At 39.3% G+C, this 19,334-nt stretch overlaps 1 protein-coding gene across 12 annotated transcripts in view; it reads right to left on the bottom strand.

Moving 5' to 3' along the window:
- Positions 1-19,334, bottom strand: part of arhgef1 (Rho guanine nucleotide exchange factor (GEF) 1) — a 45,520-nt gene that overhangs the window by 21,176 nt on the left and 5,010 nt on the right. For 11 of the 12 annotated variants that reach the window (XM_015052994.1, XM_015052978.1, XM_015053016.1 and 8 more), the window contains 2 exons: positions 2,237-2,323; positions 2,018-2,131 (listed from right to left, as the gene is read on the bottom strand). In XM_015052994.1, coding sequence (XP_014908480.1) covers positions 2,018-2,131; positions 2,237-2,287 — 165 coding nt within the window. In that variant the 5' untranslated portion in view covers positions 2,288-2,323. The remainder of the gene's footprint in view (positions 1-2,017; positions 2,132-2,236; positions 2,324-19,334) is intronic. The other variant, XM_015052987.1, reaches the window with a different exon arrangement.

Raw genomic sequence — 19,334 nt, 5'->3', positions numbered from 1 at the left:
ATAAACAGAGGACAAGTAAATGAATGGATAGATGAGCAAATGAATAGGTAGATGGTGGAAAGGCAGACATAGATGATAGATGGCAGAACCGATGGATCGATGGGCGAATGATGGGTGGATAGAAGGACAGATGTACAAATGAGTGGATGAATGGACAGACGGACAAACAGATGAATAATGGATGGAAACATTGAACAATGCAAATAGATAACGAACAATAAAAAGTATGCTGAAATGCAAAGAAAATATCACTGGATGCCCTTTCATGAATATCGTGGTTATAACAAGTGAAATTTGAGACAATTTGCACCTTTCGACTTCTTTTTATGCACAGCAATCCAAAGGAACTAATCCTGTAAATCTGCAAAGTGAGACTTTCCAAACTTTGAAAAGAGCACTTCATCAGTCTGTGGAAAACTCCAGTGTATAAGTTACTCCTCTTCCACAGACTCTAATTCCCAAACGTAGGGCTGAATTATTCAACTAACCTTGTCTGCTGCAACAGATTTTCACAGAGTATGAAAGAGTCAAAGGCGAGCAAGCGCTCCATTTACACTTCATAGATCCATGAGAAAAAAAAAAGTAGGGCAAAGGTAAAAGGTTAAATCCAAACCCACTTAAGGCAGAACTGGATTATTTTCCAGGAGAAATTAAAAAAGTTACTTTACAACAAGAAGAAAAAGTATATATTTTAAGAGTGCAGAGAGTAATTAAACAACATGGGGATAACGTTATCGGTACAAAGTCGCATTTTTGATAAAGATAAGTAGATAAAAAATAAGCCACTTATATCCAAAGACAGCACATCTTTTTTTGGGGAGTCCTGCCTTTTTCCAAAGTAACACAGAGCAAACAGACAAAGCATGCTCTAGAGAGGGTATTTCTGTGTTTAGCCTGCAGTGTAAATTCCTCTACACTCTTGGAATGAGAAGGTGAGGCAGAGGGGGATTCAGTTCACTGCACTTTACAGATTTGGCGTTGGATATGTCTGAGGTCTGTGGACAGCTGTCAGTAAAAGGAAGACATAATAAATCAATTAAAATGAGCAAAAAGGCAACATGTAACAACAAAGGGTGTTTTTCTATTAAAGGTTAATAAAAAATGACAAACAAATTGAAGGTCAATCATTTTTCTTTAACACAGTGTAAAGATAAAGTTATATATATATATATATATATATATATATATATATATATATATATATATATATATATATATATATATATATATAGTTACACCAGAGGCATCAACACACCACATAAAACCCTTGTTTTTCCTCCTCATTCACTAAGTCAGACTAAACTTGTCCCGTTTTAGGTTAGTTAAAAAGAATTGATTTATTTTCTTAGATTTTAGAATAATAAATAAATATGTAATTAAACAGCAAGTGTTTTTTTTCTATAATTTCTCTCAGTTTTTTTGCAATTCCAAAATAACTCTGGTGATTATTTTGTTATCTATTTAGTGACACTCATGTTATTAATTTTCTATTACAGATCACTTGTCTGGTATGGAATTTTGTTCTTGTGCAATTTTTTAATATATAAAAAAGTAAAAAAAAAATGTGTTGAGCAGAAAAGACATAAAATCACTTAAGGCCCTCTGTATCATTCACTTTCATATATTAACAGTATTTAGGAACTATATTTTGCAGCAAATATATTTCTATTTAGATTAAATTCCTCACAGACATACAGAAGCAAAGGCCAGGGCGATTCATTTGTGGGAATCTACTGTAGACGACTGTCCCCAACCCCAATCTTCAGCCCTCATTTCCTGTCTGGATCGGCACAGACATAACTCCACTAAATACCTGCAAACTTCAAACCAAATCCCTGACATTATTACGCGGAATCTACATCGATGTGTGAAAAGTGAGTGAATCTCTAAACACTCCAACCTTTTGAAATGACTGTAAAGTGAAACATCTTTCAGCTTTTAAAAAAATGTAAACACATCTGTAACCCCCTAATCCATCAAAAATGGATCTTCTGTACACGAGATGCTAGGTTCTCACCAAGGGCGCAGGGTCAAACTGGAGAATGACATGCTGCATGAACACCAGCAGGTGAGTTGGCCGTTTCTTCAACAAGTCGATGCTGTCGAAGTGTGGGCATTTGTCATCTGCTGACTGCGACGCACATCGGAAGAGCGACAAGAAGATGGAAGAATTACAAACTTAAGCTAAAAGTAATGATACAGTTAGATTCAACAGTTTCTCTTGCACTTCACTCACATCTGCTAAATCGTTCTCGAAGTCCTCGTCTTCAGCCCCGATGATGCTCATGGCTGGCTTAGAGCGCTGAGCTCCAAACAAACCCTGCTATGGAGAGACAGAAGAAGAAAACGGTGGAAAACAAAAATGCTTAGTAAATAATTGAATCTTCATTACACATCTTAATCTTTTGATTCAATAGATCATTGCTAAGCAGAGGTAAATGGTAAGCCAGACAGGAGACAGAACGCAGGGAACTTTCCAAGTGTAAAATAAAAAAAAATGTATTAGGAATTAATTTGTCAGATTAGCAAAAAGACCCATCAATTTCAGTACCACTTGCTAAAACACAAAACATTCAACATTATCAAACTGCAAAGATACCTGTAGCTTATATGCTGTTACCGTTAGGTTATTTGCTGAGCTCAGGAGCAAACGTTTTGACTCGGGCAACAGCAAGTTCTTACTCAACATACAACTCAGCAAACAGTTCTCCTGTAGATGTCATGACGTAACAGCAAGGATCTAAAAACGGCACCGAGTTAATCTGAAAATAAAGGTTTAGGCCAACCCTTCTCTTTGAAATCAATGAATAGGGGGGGGGGAAAGGCTTTGGAACATGTGACAAACTTACCTCCACCCTTTACACCATTCACCACTTCCCCTTCCCCAAAACACACAAACAAAACAGAGCTCCTGTATTCAGTCCTCTGAAGGCCACAGACCCAGAGCCGCCAGCAGGGAACACCCAAACACACATCAAAAAGGTAAACCGTACAACGCTGGGTGACAACAGTGGGCACAGTGTAAGAACTTGGTGACGCTGAAAAAGAAAGACGGAGGTGTGATGTGTAGAGTGCCAAGAAAAGGCATTTGCTTCTTACCAATTTTAGCTTTGGCTGTCATGCTTTAAATCTTTCAGATCAAACAAATTTCATTATCATAGGTAGCCAGATGCAGTTCTCAATTACAACACATGCTGTCCTTACCAACTTGGCGCTAAGAGAAAACGTGTGTGCCCCTATACCTACTAAGTGGTTGTGGCAACCATTTGGGAGCAACTGCTGTCACTGTAGAGAAAATATAGTCCACTCTTTTTGCAAAATTGATTTATTTTAGCCTCACTGGGGTTTGGGGGGCCAGGGGGGCTTTCTAGCATAAGCAGCATCTCAATTGGATGCGAGCCCAGAGTTTGTCTAAGCCAGTTCAAAACCTATCTTTTGAAGAACCAGTAATAAGCATAATTGCCATCACTAAAATCTGATATGAAAAATGTGAGGACAGCGTTCTTATGTACAGTCTGAAGTGAGACGGGGGGTCTCTTCCAACTTACAATAGACTGGACCACAACAAACACAACAGCAAGCAAACCCAGAGGCATTCAGTGGACTTTGTCCTCTCAGTTGGAAGACCTTGACTTTGCAGATGACCTTGCTCTTCCACAAACAAGCCACTGTAGCATACAATCCGAAACTGACAGAATCAACAAACACACCAGACAGGTCAGACTTAACATCAACAGCTCCAAAACTCAAGAGATGTGCATAAATTCCCCCTCAACAGAATCCAGATGAAAGGAGCACCACTTGAGTTGGTGGAGAATTTAACCAACCTCTGTAGCCTCATCAGAAAGGACAGTGCTGTCCATAAAGACATTAGGGAAAGGCTGGGAAGCATTACGGTGTCTTTCCCAAGCTCTGTTCCATCTGGAGGGCTTAACAATAGAGCCTTTAAACAAAGACGTTCCTGTACAACAGCAACGTCTAGTTGTCGTCCTGCATGGTTCAGAGTGTTGCCTTGCTGTCGTACATTATGAGACTCTGCCGGAGCTTTTGGCCAGCGCTTGATAGTCATCACAGAAGAGCGGTGGACTTTAAGCTGAAATGTAATATGTACACAAAGATCCAAAAACCCAAATGTTAAATAACTCGTGATCGAATCCCGTTTAGAAAAATCTCCAAATTACCTCTCACTTAACTTCTTTAAATTTTGCAAGTGATCTTGCAAAATTAGAATTTTTTTTTTTTTTTGCAAATCCATTTTTAAAACAAGTTACATTATGTGGAAAATGCAACATCATATGCAACATGTGAAAGCAGTCAAAAATAATAAAAAAAATACATAAGTGGAAAATCTTTTACCTAAAAATAACCTGATTTATTTGCTCATTTTCATGCAGCCACTGTAGTTAATAACTAACAAACTCTTAGAAAAGATTACTCTAATTGAAATTGTAATAAAGAACATGTTTGCCTTTCAGGGTTTCTAAATACACACACACACCACATGGCATATCCAGATGCATACAGAAGAACAATAAAAGTCAGCCTGCATCCCTCAACTACCGTAGCATTAACCATAGATACATTTCATCTTTATAGGCTCGGTCACTGATGCACACTCTTAAAACTAACAAGATGGTGCTTCCTTTTGAAAGGGCTGGAGCTAATTTAAGACATTAGGTAACCTGTCCTGCAGGCTAATGAATAAAACTGGAATTTCTTGCAGGGAGTCACGAACGCTGCAGCAGCTGGGATGAAAATGAGACAACCCTTTTGTTCAGGATTGAGGAAGTTAATATAATATACCAGGTAAACAACAACACATATCTGGATGACTAGAAGCACTACATAATAGGCATAACAATATGACCCCTGAAAGACAAGTAGTTAAGATGAGTTATCTGTTTTTGTAACTTTTAGTGGCTGAGCTGGATTAACGAGCAAGTGAATATTTTACCCCCGAAAGTTAAAAGTAGTAAAAGCAGGAAAAATGGGCCAGCATGAGGATTTACGTTAGCTCGAAAGGATCCAATTTTAAGGGCTTGATGACTGAGTGAGGACATCGACAAAACGTGAGACCTTATGTGGTGTTCTCAGTCTGCAGTACTCCAGATTCATGAAAAGCGTTTCAAGTAAGGAGCAGTAGGGAAACAGTGATGTGGTCAGGGGCAATAAAGTCTTATGCCTGTAAGAAATGAAGGTCCATGCGGTCCGATTCAACAACTGAACTTCTGTAGCTCAAATTGCCAAAGAAGTTATGGGTGGTTCAGATCAAAAGGTGTCCCAATAAAGCAAACATTGCATTACAGTTCGTTGCACATGGGAGTGCATTAACACAGATTTGTTAGGGTTTCCATGCTGAATCCTATAGACTTTTGAAAGAGCCAAAATGGGTATGTGAGCATCAGAAATGGAGAACAGAGCAATGGAAGAAGACGGTCTGGTCCGATGAAACATGAAGACTTTCCTCTGGAACATGTGGCACCGGGATGCAGTACAGGAAAAGGCCAAGCTGGCTTTGGCAGTACAATACTTTGGGTAATGTTTTGCTTAGATCCATGTGGATCTTACTTTGACAAAGTCCCATTACCTAAGCACTGTTGGCCACCATGTACCCAATTTAATAAAGACAGTATTCCCCATTGCTTGTGTCTTATTTCAGCAGCATACAGTTTCCTGCTAAAATGCAAAAATGGTTGAAGAATGATCAGAGAAGCACAAGTGAAAGGTGCTCATCTGACATCCAAATACTCCAGATCTCAATTAAATTAAGTATGAAATCTAAAGAAACTCCATCTCACAACATACTGGACTTAAAGGATCTGACGCTAACATTTTAATGCCAAGTACCACAACACAGTTTCAAGGATCTGGTGAAGGCAGTTCATCAAGTTCTATTTTAGCACCAACAGGGGATACACACACTAACAGGAACATTATTATGCCTGATTGGCATATACATTTCTTTGCAGAGTTCCTAATCATAAAATAAAGGGTATTAATTCTCACCCTGCATTACAAAAACATTGAAATCAATTGTTCTGGGGGCTAAATGGCAGATACACATTTACGCATAATGAAATGAATAGTGGCATTCTGTTTGACTCTGAAATCCTCCTGGCGAAGGACAATGGCTAAGATAATGACAAAAACTACACTTTTTTTGTTTTTACTTTTCAGTAAAGTAAAAGTACTAAAAAGTACTTCTACATTGCTTCTTCAATAACTATTAGGTCTTCTCGGTTGTGGCAGATGGCCTGGTTGTGCTGGAGGGGTTTTTTCCTCTCCACTGTCACTACATGCATGCTCAATATGAGGGATCGCTGTAAAGTCAAAAACACAAAGGAAGCAATTGTCTGCTGTCACTTTGTGCTTGTCCAGGAGAAGCTAATGCTACAAATTACTGATTTGATGCAATTTGCTGGGTCTCTTTATAGAAAGCCTTATAAATTAATTTGAATAATGAGCTGAACTTGATGCACGGTTTGATGACTAGGATCAATTTGAAAGTATGTACTGATTGAACTAAAATTACTTTTTTGTACAGTACCTTTAGATGGTATGTTGTGAATTAGGGCAGTATAGTTAAAGATAATTGAACTGAATTAAATAATTAAAAAGAAATAGAAAAAAAACAAACGCATTAAGAAAATGTGAAGCACCTAAAAGAAAAAAAAATCCACTTTTCGATGAGTGCACAAGTCTAATTACACAAATGAATTTGCAGTTACTTCGGCTGATTACGAGGGAACAACAACAACAAAAAAAAAATTCACTTGATTTCTGGGGAAACCTGAAAGGGTGATCCTGCAAGACTGGATATGTGACTTTGATCAAGTGTATTTGTACAGCGATGTGGTAGCTCTCATAAATGCTTTGGGGCCAAGCAGAGGTCTTCTTGTGCATGACTTCAACAGAACTGGTGGCATGGGAGACAGAAAGTGGAACTGGGAGACAGAGAGAGAAAATGGGTTCATTTATGACCGTATACAGTGGGCTGCATGCTGACAAAGGCCAGCTGCGGAGGAGGGGTTAGCTAAACAGAGAGAGTCACAGGCTTGTGGCAGCAAAAGCTGCACATCTGCAGAGACATACACAAACACAACAACACTGAAGTAAAGACACTTCTTCAAAATATGACTTTTTCCTGGTTGAAAGGTAAAATGCTTTTCTTTAAAACTCCTTTAAAAGATGAAGTGAAGCAAACAGAAAACCTTCAGACAGCTTAAGTGATTTCAGTCCAGGATAGGAATTGTTGTTCACATGACACCCTACAAGTTTAACTCGGGTCAAAATAACTGCACTTGCCATGTTCTTCAAAAAAAGACAAATTATTTGGCGACCTGTTGCATTTTTTCAGTGAATTAATTTTCTTCTTAACCTTCTAATAAAGCCTCTTTAGAAATTATAAAATACAGATAAGTTACTAGCATTCACTATTTTTAGATCAGTGTAGTTGCAAAAATAAATATTTATTTTTTGAACATCTAGTTAGTTTGTGTTTTTATTGGGGATGTTTAGAGAAATCAGATAATAGTTTGTTTTTTTGTTGTTGTTGATTTTAAAGCCTGATATACCTTGATTTGTGGAATCTGAAAAATCCTATCTTCTTCATGCAAGTGAAAAGACCCACCAGGTGTCTTCAGTGGTAATTATTAATGGGTGATAAAGAACAAAACCTAGCTATTTTGTTATTAGTGAGCTTGTAAAGAAAACTGGAGTTTTGTCAGCATATCTACAGTTCATTCAGGCTGCAACAGAGCGAGAGAAAGCAAGACCATCAAATATCATTAAGGCTGAATGGGGTACAGCAAAGGTGCTCAGTTTTATCCTTTTGAGCTTTCCTTTAAAAATTAATAAAAAGCCAAATACATCATCAACAGACACATGTATTATGTATACACACATGGTGTGTAGAAAAACAAAAAAAACTTCCCTTAAACTTTTTGAAATATCTGTAAAATGACTAGGCATTAATTTTTTTAGCACAAACCAACTGAAAATGTTTTACATCACTTGTTTTTAAAGAATGTATGGGGGCAACTTCACTCTAAAATCGGCTGATCCAAGTAAAATAAAATAAAAAAATTAACATGGATCATTGATAAGTGAATAAACTGAACAAGCATTACAGCTCTCAGTGGGATAAAGATCGGTGAAGCATTTCAGTTTCAGTTATTCCTGAATTCTAAGTATAATGGAAAAGCTTAGATAACATGGAGGAAAGCATGCTGCCGTTTCCATGCAGCATGTCTCAGCATTTCAGTCCCCTCATTATAGGAGATTCTGAAGCCAGCCCCTTATTATTGCTGCGTCTTGGTTTATTTCAGTGAATCCGTAATACATTTAGGTATTCTTAGAGGGAAATTAGAGCAGGCAGGAAGCTGATTGTGGCTACTCGAAGGGAAGTGAAGAAGGTCAGTTCCCTTCTACAGAGCAGCAGCTCCTGCTCTAACTAAACTGGACCGTGTGGTGCATTCCAGCATATGGCACGGTTCGGACAACAGATGGAGACAGTGTGAGTTTCAACACTGAGCAGACTTTATTTCCCCATCCCCTCACAATTACATCAAAGTTGGCATCAGCTCTCCACGGTTGGGGCTCCTCCTGGCTCATGCAGCGTGCACGCAGTATTCAGTCCCAGAAGTGCAGAGATCAACTGTGGTGTTCCTGAGAGTCGGCAGCTGACCCCTGCTCCTCCCTCCCATCACATTCCACTACTAACTAAATGTCAGGTGGCATCAATGTAATGATAGCCATCAAGCGTGTTTGCCTTTGTGTGTATTTGAGCTAAGACTACGCTCATACGTGTGTGTGTGTGTGTGTGTGCGTGTGTGTGTGTGTGTGCACGTGTGCGTGTGTGTGGAGGCTGCTGGTGTACCGGTGGGTGTGTGTGACAACTGGTCTTTATAAGAACATTCCTTCTCCATTGCTGAGGTCTAATACAGTATGAAGGCAAGCTAAAATAAGCAGCTGCCTCTTTATTTAGACTGAATGGCAGCAGAGTTTAGTATTAAATATTTCCAACAGGGTCAGCGCAGGCTAATGATAACCCACCAACTCTTACATCAACTCTTACATAAATCCCTTAGCCACTGTGGAACTGTGAAAACAATCGGACGCTAAGGTGAAACCCTTTAGATCTGGACAGGATTAGGGGCCAAACTGTGCCCCTCGCCCAAATGTGGGCCTCTGCAGCACCCATACCTCAGTAGTAGTAGAGGCTAATAGCTCTCAGTCAAGATGTAACTGCGTAACAGTGACTGTGAGACAGGCGAGTGACAAAGTGGTGCTAGCACCAATTACCAGTATCAGGACACAACCTAACCTAAAAGGATACCGCAAGTTCTCATAAAATGACCTGTCAGCAGCAAAACTGAACCCTGTTCACAGCCTCAGTGCAGCACTAATAATAAAGTATGCAAAAACTAAGATAAAAAAAGTTTCAGTCGTGCGATTACAGTGTAAGATGATAAGCTCTAAAAGTGTTTCTCTGTTTTAATTAGGATGCACAATTTTAGGAATATTATGAAACTCTTATTATTCATAAATATTGCAATTAGAGCAGCACAATCAAATTGCAGCAATCATTGCAATAAGAATATGGTGCCGGGTGCAACATTTTATAAAATATTATATTAAGTGCACCACATTCAAAATGTGCATGCCAGTCCTGCTGGATGGACCTTCACTCAGCGGATAGATATATTGCTGGTATGCAAAGGTCAATAGATAATCAAATAGCAGACTGCATTTATGCAAACCTTTGCAATTGCAGTAGTGCATGCACTGATGACGCATGCACTACACTAAACCACCCAAAACCTGCAAACCACTCAGCTTTGAATTGAATGCAGGTGTTTAGTTGCACCCAACTAAACACCTGCATTAGTCATCTGATGCACCCTTAGTTTGCAGCAGATGACTGAGGAGTCAGATATGTTGCAAGCCGTGCATGAATGACAACAGAAGATCAGGGTAAAAATCGATCATTCAGTTCTACTCTTGGATCTGGAAGCGTATGACCTGCTCACTTCTCCTTTTTTTGTTTTTTTTTTGTCCTAATGGCCAACGTTTACTAAAGTTTGAGTCAGACGTAGGGTTATGACTCAAACTCTGGCAGATTGAGTAAGTATTGACCCGTTTGACCTTTGTTGCAAGACAACTTGCAGCCCAACTGAGCAGGTCTAACAGTTTCTGATTCCATTAAAAACAACAAGCAGGCCTAATTATCCCAGGCTGATATGATTATCAGGGATTGTGACACACCCTAGCTGAAGAATTACACTTATCCTCTTAATTTACTGTAGCTCAGGGGCTTTTCGGGCTATTAGGCATAAGCATGTTACAGCTAGAAAAGGAATTGCATTGCATTGCATTGCATTACCGGGTATACCTGCTTTTAAATTCCCCGTCGAACCCTATGCTTGTTTTAATATTAAAATGAATTTTGATGCAGTTATTAGAAGATCTCTTATATGTTCCCATGTGTTCTACTCTGTGCTTTCCTTTGTTTGCTAGCAACACAATAACCTAAACAAAACATGTTCTCATTAGCACATCTTTCAGTTTCTGAGATGCAGAGATGTGTTTGAAGTTGTGACTGAATTGAGCTCTAAGTGCAGCATCTAAAAATAGAGCGGCGGTTGATGGCTGCAGCTCGGACAGCTTGCACTGCGGCTGCTGCTTATCTGCCTCATTCATCAGGCCAGAGACCCTCATTAACTGTGACCAGGGGATTCCTACCAGAGCTGCTGCTGCTGCTGCCAACCCACCACTCCAGCAGCTCCACCCTTGGGCGCCTCAACACAGACTAAAAAAGAAAAAAAGCTCTGGCAAATAAAGAGCCATACAGACAGGAAGTGGGTGTAATTTCCTCAGGAAGCTATCAGAGCCATTTCCTGTATAACCAATCACATCAGAAGAGAGTGAGAGAAGGCGAGACACAAAGAACGAATCAAGAAAGAGAGCGAGAAGTTCTGTAAAACATGGAGGCCACAAGTGTTTCCGTAAGAAGCATGACAAAAACTGCCATCAGTTTCATTTCAGGTTTACATGAGCAAAACTGAAATGATTCAATTTTCAAAAGGATGAAGCTCCAGTAAAACGGTCTAACCTAAACTAACCTAAAAATGGATAAAACAAAGATGCTGGAATACTGATGTTAACCTGACATGTTCTGATGATTCAAACGTAACATTTGAAATCTTATGAACACGAATCATTTTCAATTAGCAAGATGGGAATATTTTGTTTCTGTTTCAAGCTTGCTCTTTTCAAAACGTGTCTGCCCAGGTGTTTCTTAGCAATGCAATTTCTGAGGAAAAGACTTGCTGATGCACATCAAAACACCTGCGCCACACGTAATCCTAACACTTCAGATTCCATCAATAAACTAACAGACAGAGGATAAGCAAACAAAACCTTCAAGACTGCCGCTTCACCTCCGCAGAGGATCAACTGAAGGAGCGAGGCCTGTAATAGCTTTAGGTCACAGTGTAATCAAAGGTGCTCCGGTAAACGCCTCCTCCGCATCGGCAGATGGCAATGATCACGTCTCAACCCCAGCAATGGCCAACAATGTTGTGCATGGATGGGCTGTTGGTAGCAAGCTGCTGCTCTCCAAACATTACACTGCTTCACATTTGCTGATTGACTGTTTGAAGGAATAAATCCGACGTCTGACAAAGAAACTGAATTAAAGATCAGAATAGCCTGCGATGTTTCAGTGGATGAAAGCTGTACATTACAGGAAAGTTGTTTCGTGGAGCCAAATGAATTAGCTTATTTAATGTTTCAAAAGAAAATAAACACAGAAGATGGCCACAATGAGAAGTTGACAGTTCAGTGAAACCTGCAGTTTATTTAGTCTTACGCATTGTACGATTATTTTGGAAACTTGCATAACTAGCCTAACTTTTCAGATGTTTCATGATGGCATAATTGATCATGAAAAAAATGAATTTACAAGCAAAATGAAAGGAGGGACGGTAATATGAGATACGGAGGGGAGGTAGGAAGGAAAAAAAAAGAGGAAAATGGTTCACTCTGAAATAAGAAACAAAGCAGCAGCAGAGGAAACACTTTAAGGAACAGGCAACGGAAATATCCAAGTATACGCAAGACATTTTGGCAAGCAAAGGAAGAAGTTAAGTATCCAGAAACTGTTAGGTCCCACACATCAGAGCTTGCTAATTACACATCTGTTTCCAAAAGTCAGCAAAGCATAACAGAGCACACACCCTCGGCTTGTCCAACCTTGACCAAGCAGCTCCAACCGCAGCTGGCAGAGCTCTGAGTTCACACGCCCAAAACACCTCTCTGACTAGAGAGCATGTCTCCTGTGAATGAATCTATATAGAACATGTATCCTTAGTTTGCAACATAAATAAATATATAGTGTGCCTTGAGGGAAAGAAACTCTCATGTTACTTTATATGATGAGGCAACACTTAGTAGAGCATAATTGGGAAATGGCAGAAAAAAATGACTTAAAAATGTTTTAAACATCTTAAAACTGTGGTTCGATAACACAATAATACTTCAAACTCTGAACATCTCATGGAAAGAGAAATGGACATATGACACAAGATACGGCTGACAAGATGGGGAAGGAGAGCATTACTCAGAGAAGCAGTGAGGAAGTCCGTGGTAACTCTGGAGGAGCTGCAAAGACCCACAGTGAAAGAAGTCATTGTTAAAAAAAACCTGGCCTTTATGGAGGAGCCTGAAGCAGAGACCCTTATTTTCACAAAAGTTGAAAACCAGTGTCTTTTCACTTCACATGAAGCACTAATTATAATCTTACAAAATGTAAAAAAAAAAAAAAAAAAGTTCAAAGGATGCAAGTATTTTTGCAAGACATTGGGAGCAGAAGGTGTCCACACGTGCAAGAGGCTAATTTCAAGGTGCTAGTTGGCTGGAGGGTAGTAATATCCCTTGAACCGGATGGGTGGATGTGTGAAAAGTGAAGGACCTGAAAATGACTTGAAGGCATTGAGGTAAATACTTTGACCTACACATCACAAAAGTAGAGCATCTTCACAATCCTACATCAGGGTTTGTGACTTATATCTCATCAAAATTGTTAAGGATGTCTGATCTGATCGGTGACTTCAGTTCAACTATTGACTTATGCAAGATCTTAATCTGATGCATGTGTAGCAGACAGCTGAAACTAACTTTTAATACATCGAGGCTGTGCGCATCAGTGTTATTGCTGGCTACTGTGTTGACCTTGCGGCCCCTGTGGACAACCACAGAACAGAACTTTAATATCGTACTTTTGTTCCCCCCCCCCCCCCCAACACTGACACGTTTGCTTATTTCACACGTACGTGGACATAAATACTTTTTAACATAAGCTTCACTCGTTGACAAAGTATTTTACAAAGTCTAATTAAGTTTCTAGTACTGAATGCAGAAATATTCCTTCCCCTTTGCAAAGTAATACAGTTGACAGGTGTCACATGACTCCTAACTCATTATGCAAGCAGTAATGCACCAAAGTTGACTTAAAACAACAAAGGTCAGGAGTTGCCTTTACCCAGTGACCCTCACACTTGGGAGTTAAAACAGGACCCGAAAGGAAACTAAAACTCTAAAAAAAAAAAAGTAGCCTTTTGTTTAGTTAATCAAGACGTTAAAGGTAATGAAACCATTTCTGACTAACTTCGTTCTTTAATCTCAAACATAAGCTTTGTGATGACAACAGAATAACAGGACTGATCCTAAGAAGTGGGCGTTTACAAGACAATCTAATAACAGACACAGGGGAGGTGAATTGTGGGAAATGTCCTGGAGGTTTGTTGTTTGTCTCTAGACTAAACCTCTGCTGCATCAGTCAGTATAGGCTAAATTTCCTGAAAATATGCATAAACTTCACAAAGGCACTGAGCTCTTCATGCATCATCGCTTTAGAGATAATTTCTCCATAACAAATTAGGCTTCCAGAAAACACAAGTGTCCTAATTTATTCCATAAACTGTTAAAGATAAGCCTTAATTTTTTCTCCACAGATAAGAAATTTCAAGATAACGTCTGCCTGTTACTTCAGTGTCACAGAAAGGGTAAAAGAACAGCGGCCACAGCTTTTTACAGGGAGCAAAGTTATTCCGGAGATCTTGTCGCTGCCCTGACAGTCGGCAAACACACCAGCAGCGCGTACAGGGCGAGATACTGGAGATGCTGTTGCACAGCTGACTGCATGTACGAGGAAGTCAGATCATGAGTTGGTGAGAAAGGGAGTGGCTCCTCCTTGCTGAGGGTGTTAAGAACATGACAGTATGCCTAGTCAGGCCTATTTCTCTCAGAGCAAATGAGCAACATCCCCGCCATTCATTTATATTCCCGTAATTGTGTCCCTTTTTCCTTCTCTCCTAAATTTCTTCTCCTGCTTGTCCTGCCTAACTAAAGCACCTCCTTCTACTTTCACTCTAAGACAGCCAGTGCATTCATAACAGGTCGACAAGAGCCAATTATATAATTTAACAAGCATTACATAGCTGCTAAAATAAGATTATGGCCAATAGCTAAAAGGAAAACACAAGCAGCGTTTTTTTTTATTTTTTTTTTTATTGCTTCACACAACATGCCTTACACGCTGTTCTTTGTTTTTGCTGCAAAAAGGAAACATACTCCTGTAACATTGTTTTAGTGCAATAAGCTTATCGTGGTTTTCCTTGGACTCGGCTGCTGCGGGGAGTCGATGACCTTCTATTCAGACATTTTTAATGATATTGAACAGCCACGTCCCCCTAAATGTCTGTGCAAGGCTTTCCAGAGTCTGTTTACATGGTAAAGATGATAAACGAGTTATCCTAAATAACAAGCTGCGAATTTCTCCCACATCCCTGCACACACATTCAGCAAAGCTTAATAGGCTTTTGGCTTATTTGCGTGTTTCCTTGCAGCTAAAGCTAACTCCAGTCTCCTACTCCAACTAGCTGCCGCCCCCATCCGCTCTCGCCTCCTCACCCCCATAAAGAGGTCAATGGCCTCATGGAAACAGTTGATAGGCCGGGGGAAATCGACTGGCATGGATTGGCAGTTCAGAGTGAACCTCCAGCTTGGCCTAACTGCTTCCATGTGCATGCGGGAGAGTTTGGGTATGTGTGCAGCTGTAATTGCCAAGATTAAACAAAGAAATCTCTGATTAGCCTTTTTCGGCAAAAAAAAAAAAAAAAAAAAAGAAAGAAAGAAAGAAAAAACCTGACCCTGACTCATTCAGTCGTTCAATTACGTGCATTAGCGTGTGCAGCAGGTTCATCTGAGCTTCAGCTGATTTAAAAAAGGCACCAAACAAAGCTGAAATACCAGGGTTCATGTCAAATATTCCTGGAAGGAATGTCAGGCTATCCAGAATCAAAGCCCATAAGCCAAAAATGCCTCTGCACTCACACAAAGGTGCACCTTGGCTCACGATGCTGAAAATCTTACACCCATGATGTGCATAACAAAAAGGCAATAAATGACTCAGCCCAGTCCTTGTACCATCTACGAATAATTACATCGAACGCCACTGTTTAGAAGTGCATTCATATCTAAGGAGAAATAATAACTTGGCTCTTACCAGCGCTGACATTTACTGTCCAGTAAAATAAACTCAAGTGAAAACAGATCTCTCCTCATTTAGTGTCACGTTTCAATAGCTTTTAAAAAGCATCCACATTAGCCACAAAGCATTAATGTAGATGCTGTTTTCCACACTAAGCCAGAAAGAGAGAGAGAAGAAAAAAGTAACACTAGAAGCAGATCAGCATCATGAATATTGACTTCCTTTCTTTACAACAGCAAACCTAACAGTACAGATGAGGCAGATAATCAGTGAGAGATCTGAACTTATCAGTTTTTCACTTGATCGACTCGCTGGTAATCAGCAGGCCAGTTACTGAATAATCAGATTTTTTTTTGTTTTTTTGCATCCATCGAATGCATCAAAACAAAGAACTCCAACAACGTCCAGGTTGTGGATGCATAAACTGGACGTTTTTTTTTTTTCTTTTACTTTGCATGTGTTATATAATATACATATACAGACACACAATACAATAGTAAAATCAATCTAAATTGTAATCTATAGCTCAGACTACACAGAAAATCAAACATTAGTATCAGCCCGACTGTTTAATCTCTACTTAATACGTTCCATGGAGGCCTTTTAATAATTCATCTGAATACACTAAGAGAAATGCAAAAGAATGACTACCATCTCATATGAAGATGGCAGAATTTAATACAGTTATCAGATAAAGTAGCAAGGAAAACAATATTTCAAGAGGTCCAACTGTAGCGAGAGAAGGCTGCTTTTATCCTCTGGCCTCCTAATGGATGATGCAATATAAATAGTCTCCATCTAATAACAATGGCATCCAAATTATTTTTGGTATGTTACAATGCCAAAGTACTCCTCAAGAAAGGTTTTAAGAAATGATAAACAGATTATTTTAAGCTGGCAATGATTTCCTGCTTTATTTTTGTTGCTTTCCCCTGCACTCATTTATTTGTATGTGTATGATTCCAGCATGCAAAACTCTCATACATGTCATGTTTGATTAAAGTTGAATCTGCACCAAAAAAAAAACCAAAAAAAAACTGCAAGCTTAAATGATAGGATGGGGTTATGTTTAGGTCATATAAAATGATAAATCTTGGTCCCTAATAACAGAGTGGAAATGTTTACTTACAGAGTTGTAGCCCATGTGTGAAAAACAGACATTTATTACATTAAGACTAATACAGGAGCCATTGTTTGGGAATGCCACAGTACAACAAAACAGTCTAACACACTGTCCTCAAACATTCACTTCACTGAAGGACCTTTCAACCCCCACGCTCCTCAAAAGTAAACATCGTCTGCGGAGTCCAGTCTCGCTTTTTCCACTCAGACCATCAAATGAAAGAGCTCATTCTCTGTTTCCTCTCACTCACACACGCTCTGTCCCATCAGTTCACCAGCCGTCCGACTGACTCACACTTAACCAGATGGATGTAACCCTTTCCACTTGGCACCTTCCCTCCCTCCCCTTCCCACGGTGTGCAAAGAAACAAACCGCTGCAGCTTCGGGTTAAACTTCCACAGATAAAAACCTCTAATCTTCAATGGGACATTTAAACTAGACTGCATTCGGTGTCTGTGGGGTCCGAGGCGGTCACTCACTTACGCATGGAAGGGCGGGAAGGTTAACGTCACCCCTGCAAACACTTCGACCACACATGCTGTGAGGTGAACGGGCCTCTTTATCTGACTGGGCAGCAGAGAGTGGCAGGTGAATACACTGAGGGGCTTGTGTGAGCAGATTCCCGTCTCATGAAGGCATCAGGAAGGAATTCATCATAATAGATGAGGAGCGTGCTTTCATTGATTATTATTGGCAAATATTACCTCTACGATGCAGAGCTGGTGCGTTATAATTCATGACAAGCAGGAGAGACAGATCAAGGTTAGTGATGTCTCTGAGAACAGGTGAGAAAGAGGGGATCAAATGTCGCCAACCAGGCGGCGCATGTGAGTAAAAGCTTTAAAAGGATTACTAAGGTGAATTCTCACCAGCCCTGTTTAGTCCGCTTTAACTGAACTCTAGTCCGTTTGACTAGAAAGTCCGGTTCATTTAGGGAAGTGTGAATGTTTAATTAAACTCTGATGTGAACCAAAACAGCAAAAATCTGGTCCACATAACAACCTCAGTCTGGTTGAGTTTAAGTGAACTCTGGTATGGTTTGAATGCAGACCAGCGATTGCTCCAAAAGCAGGAAGAATACTATAACTCAGGGAATTCTGTTTAAATATTACCAAAACAAATGTGACTCTGGCACGAGCAGGATAAAGGGCTTGTTGTCTTTTAGCAAAGCGAGAGAGAGAGAATTCCTACAACGACTACTCCATTTTTTTGGTTTACACTTTGTTCGCCTCTTCTTCAGAGGTTTTCACGTTATTTCCTTTGATGGCTCTTGGTTCAGCTCCACCGCAGGTGAAGGGGTGAACAGAGTTCCAATTAATTTGGATCATTCGACAGTGCAGTCATTTTGGTCCAAAATAAAACAGAGTCTGGACAAGGAGGTGTAAAAACACTTAACTCAACAGTCTTTATTCTTCAAAGGAAAAAAATGTTAATCTAAATAGAGTAGGCTGAGGACGAATTTTGCAGATTTGTTTTAAATTGAGTGCCAGTGTTCAGTTTCTGTTCCTACAACTGCACAATAAATCTCAGGAAATTCTGGTATGACCCGTTTAGTTTTGGTGGTCAGCCCTTTTTGTGGAGTTGGCCCTGCCTAAGAACAAGTAAAAAAAACATAGTGCTAATAGCCATTTAATATATTCTAATTTAATATATATTCCTCTCTTTGGGTTGTTTCCCAATGACCGAACTTAAAGAACCTACCAAATCAGCACACAATGTAACATGAAACATCTACGGTTTTAAATAGTTGCTTTGTTTGTTTTCAGCCAAATCTAGTTCCAGCAAATAGTGATTGATGGCCGCCATACAAAGTCAAAGACATGTCTTGAAATCTCTTTGCAGCTTATTAAATTTAGCATAATATATGAAAATCCAAGAAAAACAAAACAAAATACACTAACATTTTGAAATGTTTCATACAAGTCTCCATCCTCCATCTCTTAGAGAGACGCATGAATCATAAAGCCCATTGTCAAAACTCCGATTCCTCAAATCTACTTTCATTTGACCATTCAGATTTTATCACAGGTTTCTCTTCCATTTTACTTTTTGCCGCCATGGTGATTGACTGTTTGGTTTTCTTTTATCTGTTCTTGCGAAAAAGAATCAAACTATCAGAAGTTCTTTAAACATTTGTCTTTGTATTTTGTATCTTTTTCCAGTTACAGTGTCAAGACTTCTTTTAGAGAATGTTTAACACAAATATATAAATCAAAAACAAAAAAAAGTATCTAAATTCAAGCCATGCACCTGTTGTCTTTTCTAAATATCAATTTTAATTTTAAAGGTTAAATTACACGAACATCTTTATGTATAGAAGTTGAGTTTTATTGAGCCTTTCTCTAGTCCTAATGAAATGTGTAAAGCAGGCGGAGATGGATAAACAGCTGTAAAGCCATATCCAAAAATCTGAGTCAGGTCTATGTAAGATTTATAAAGATTTCGTATCTGTAAACTTCATAGGCTGTCATGTCCCTTTTGTTCTCTAATTATAGTTTTAAGCTTGCTGAAAAGGAAAAAAAATACTCAAAGAAAATGGTGCATAAATAAATTGATGGATTTATTTTCTTGTGGCCTGGAGTCAGAATGTGACAACAGCAAAATTATGGTGTTAAACTTTACATAATGAATCCGCTGCTGTAGCATCAATGATCAAAA

This window comes from Poecilia latipinna, unplaced genomic scaffold, assembly GCF_001443285.1.
Source record: "Poecilia latipinna isolate Pla-1442-1.1 unplaced genomic scaffold, P_latipinna-1.0 Scaffold54, whole genome shotgun sequence".
Classification (NCBI taxonomy): Eukaryota; Metazoa; Chordata; class Actinopteri; order Cyprinodontiformes; family Poeciliidae; genus Poecilia; species Poecilia latipinna.
Note: the sequence above shows the minus strand (reverse complement) of the source record. Positions and strands in the feature narration are given on the sequence as shown.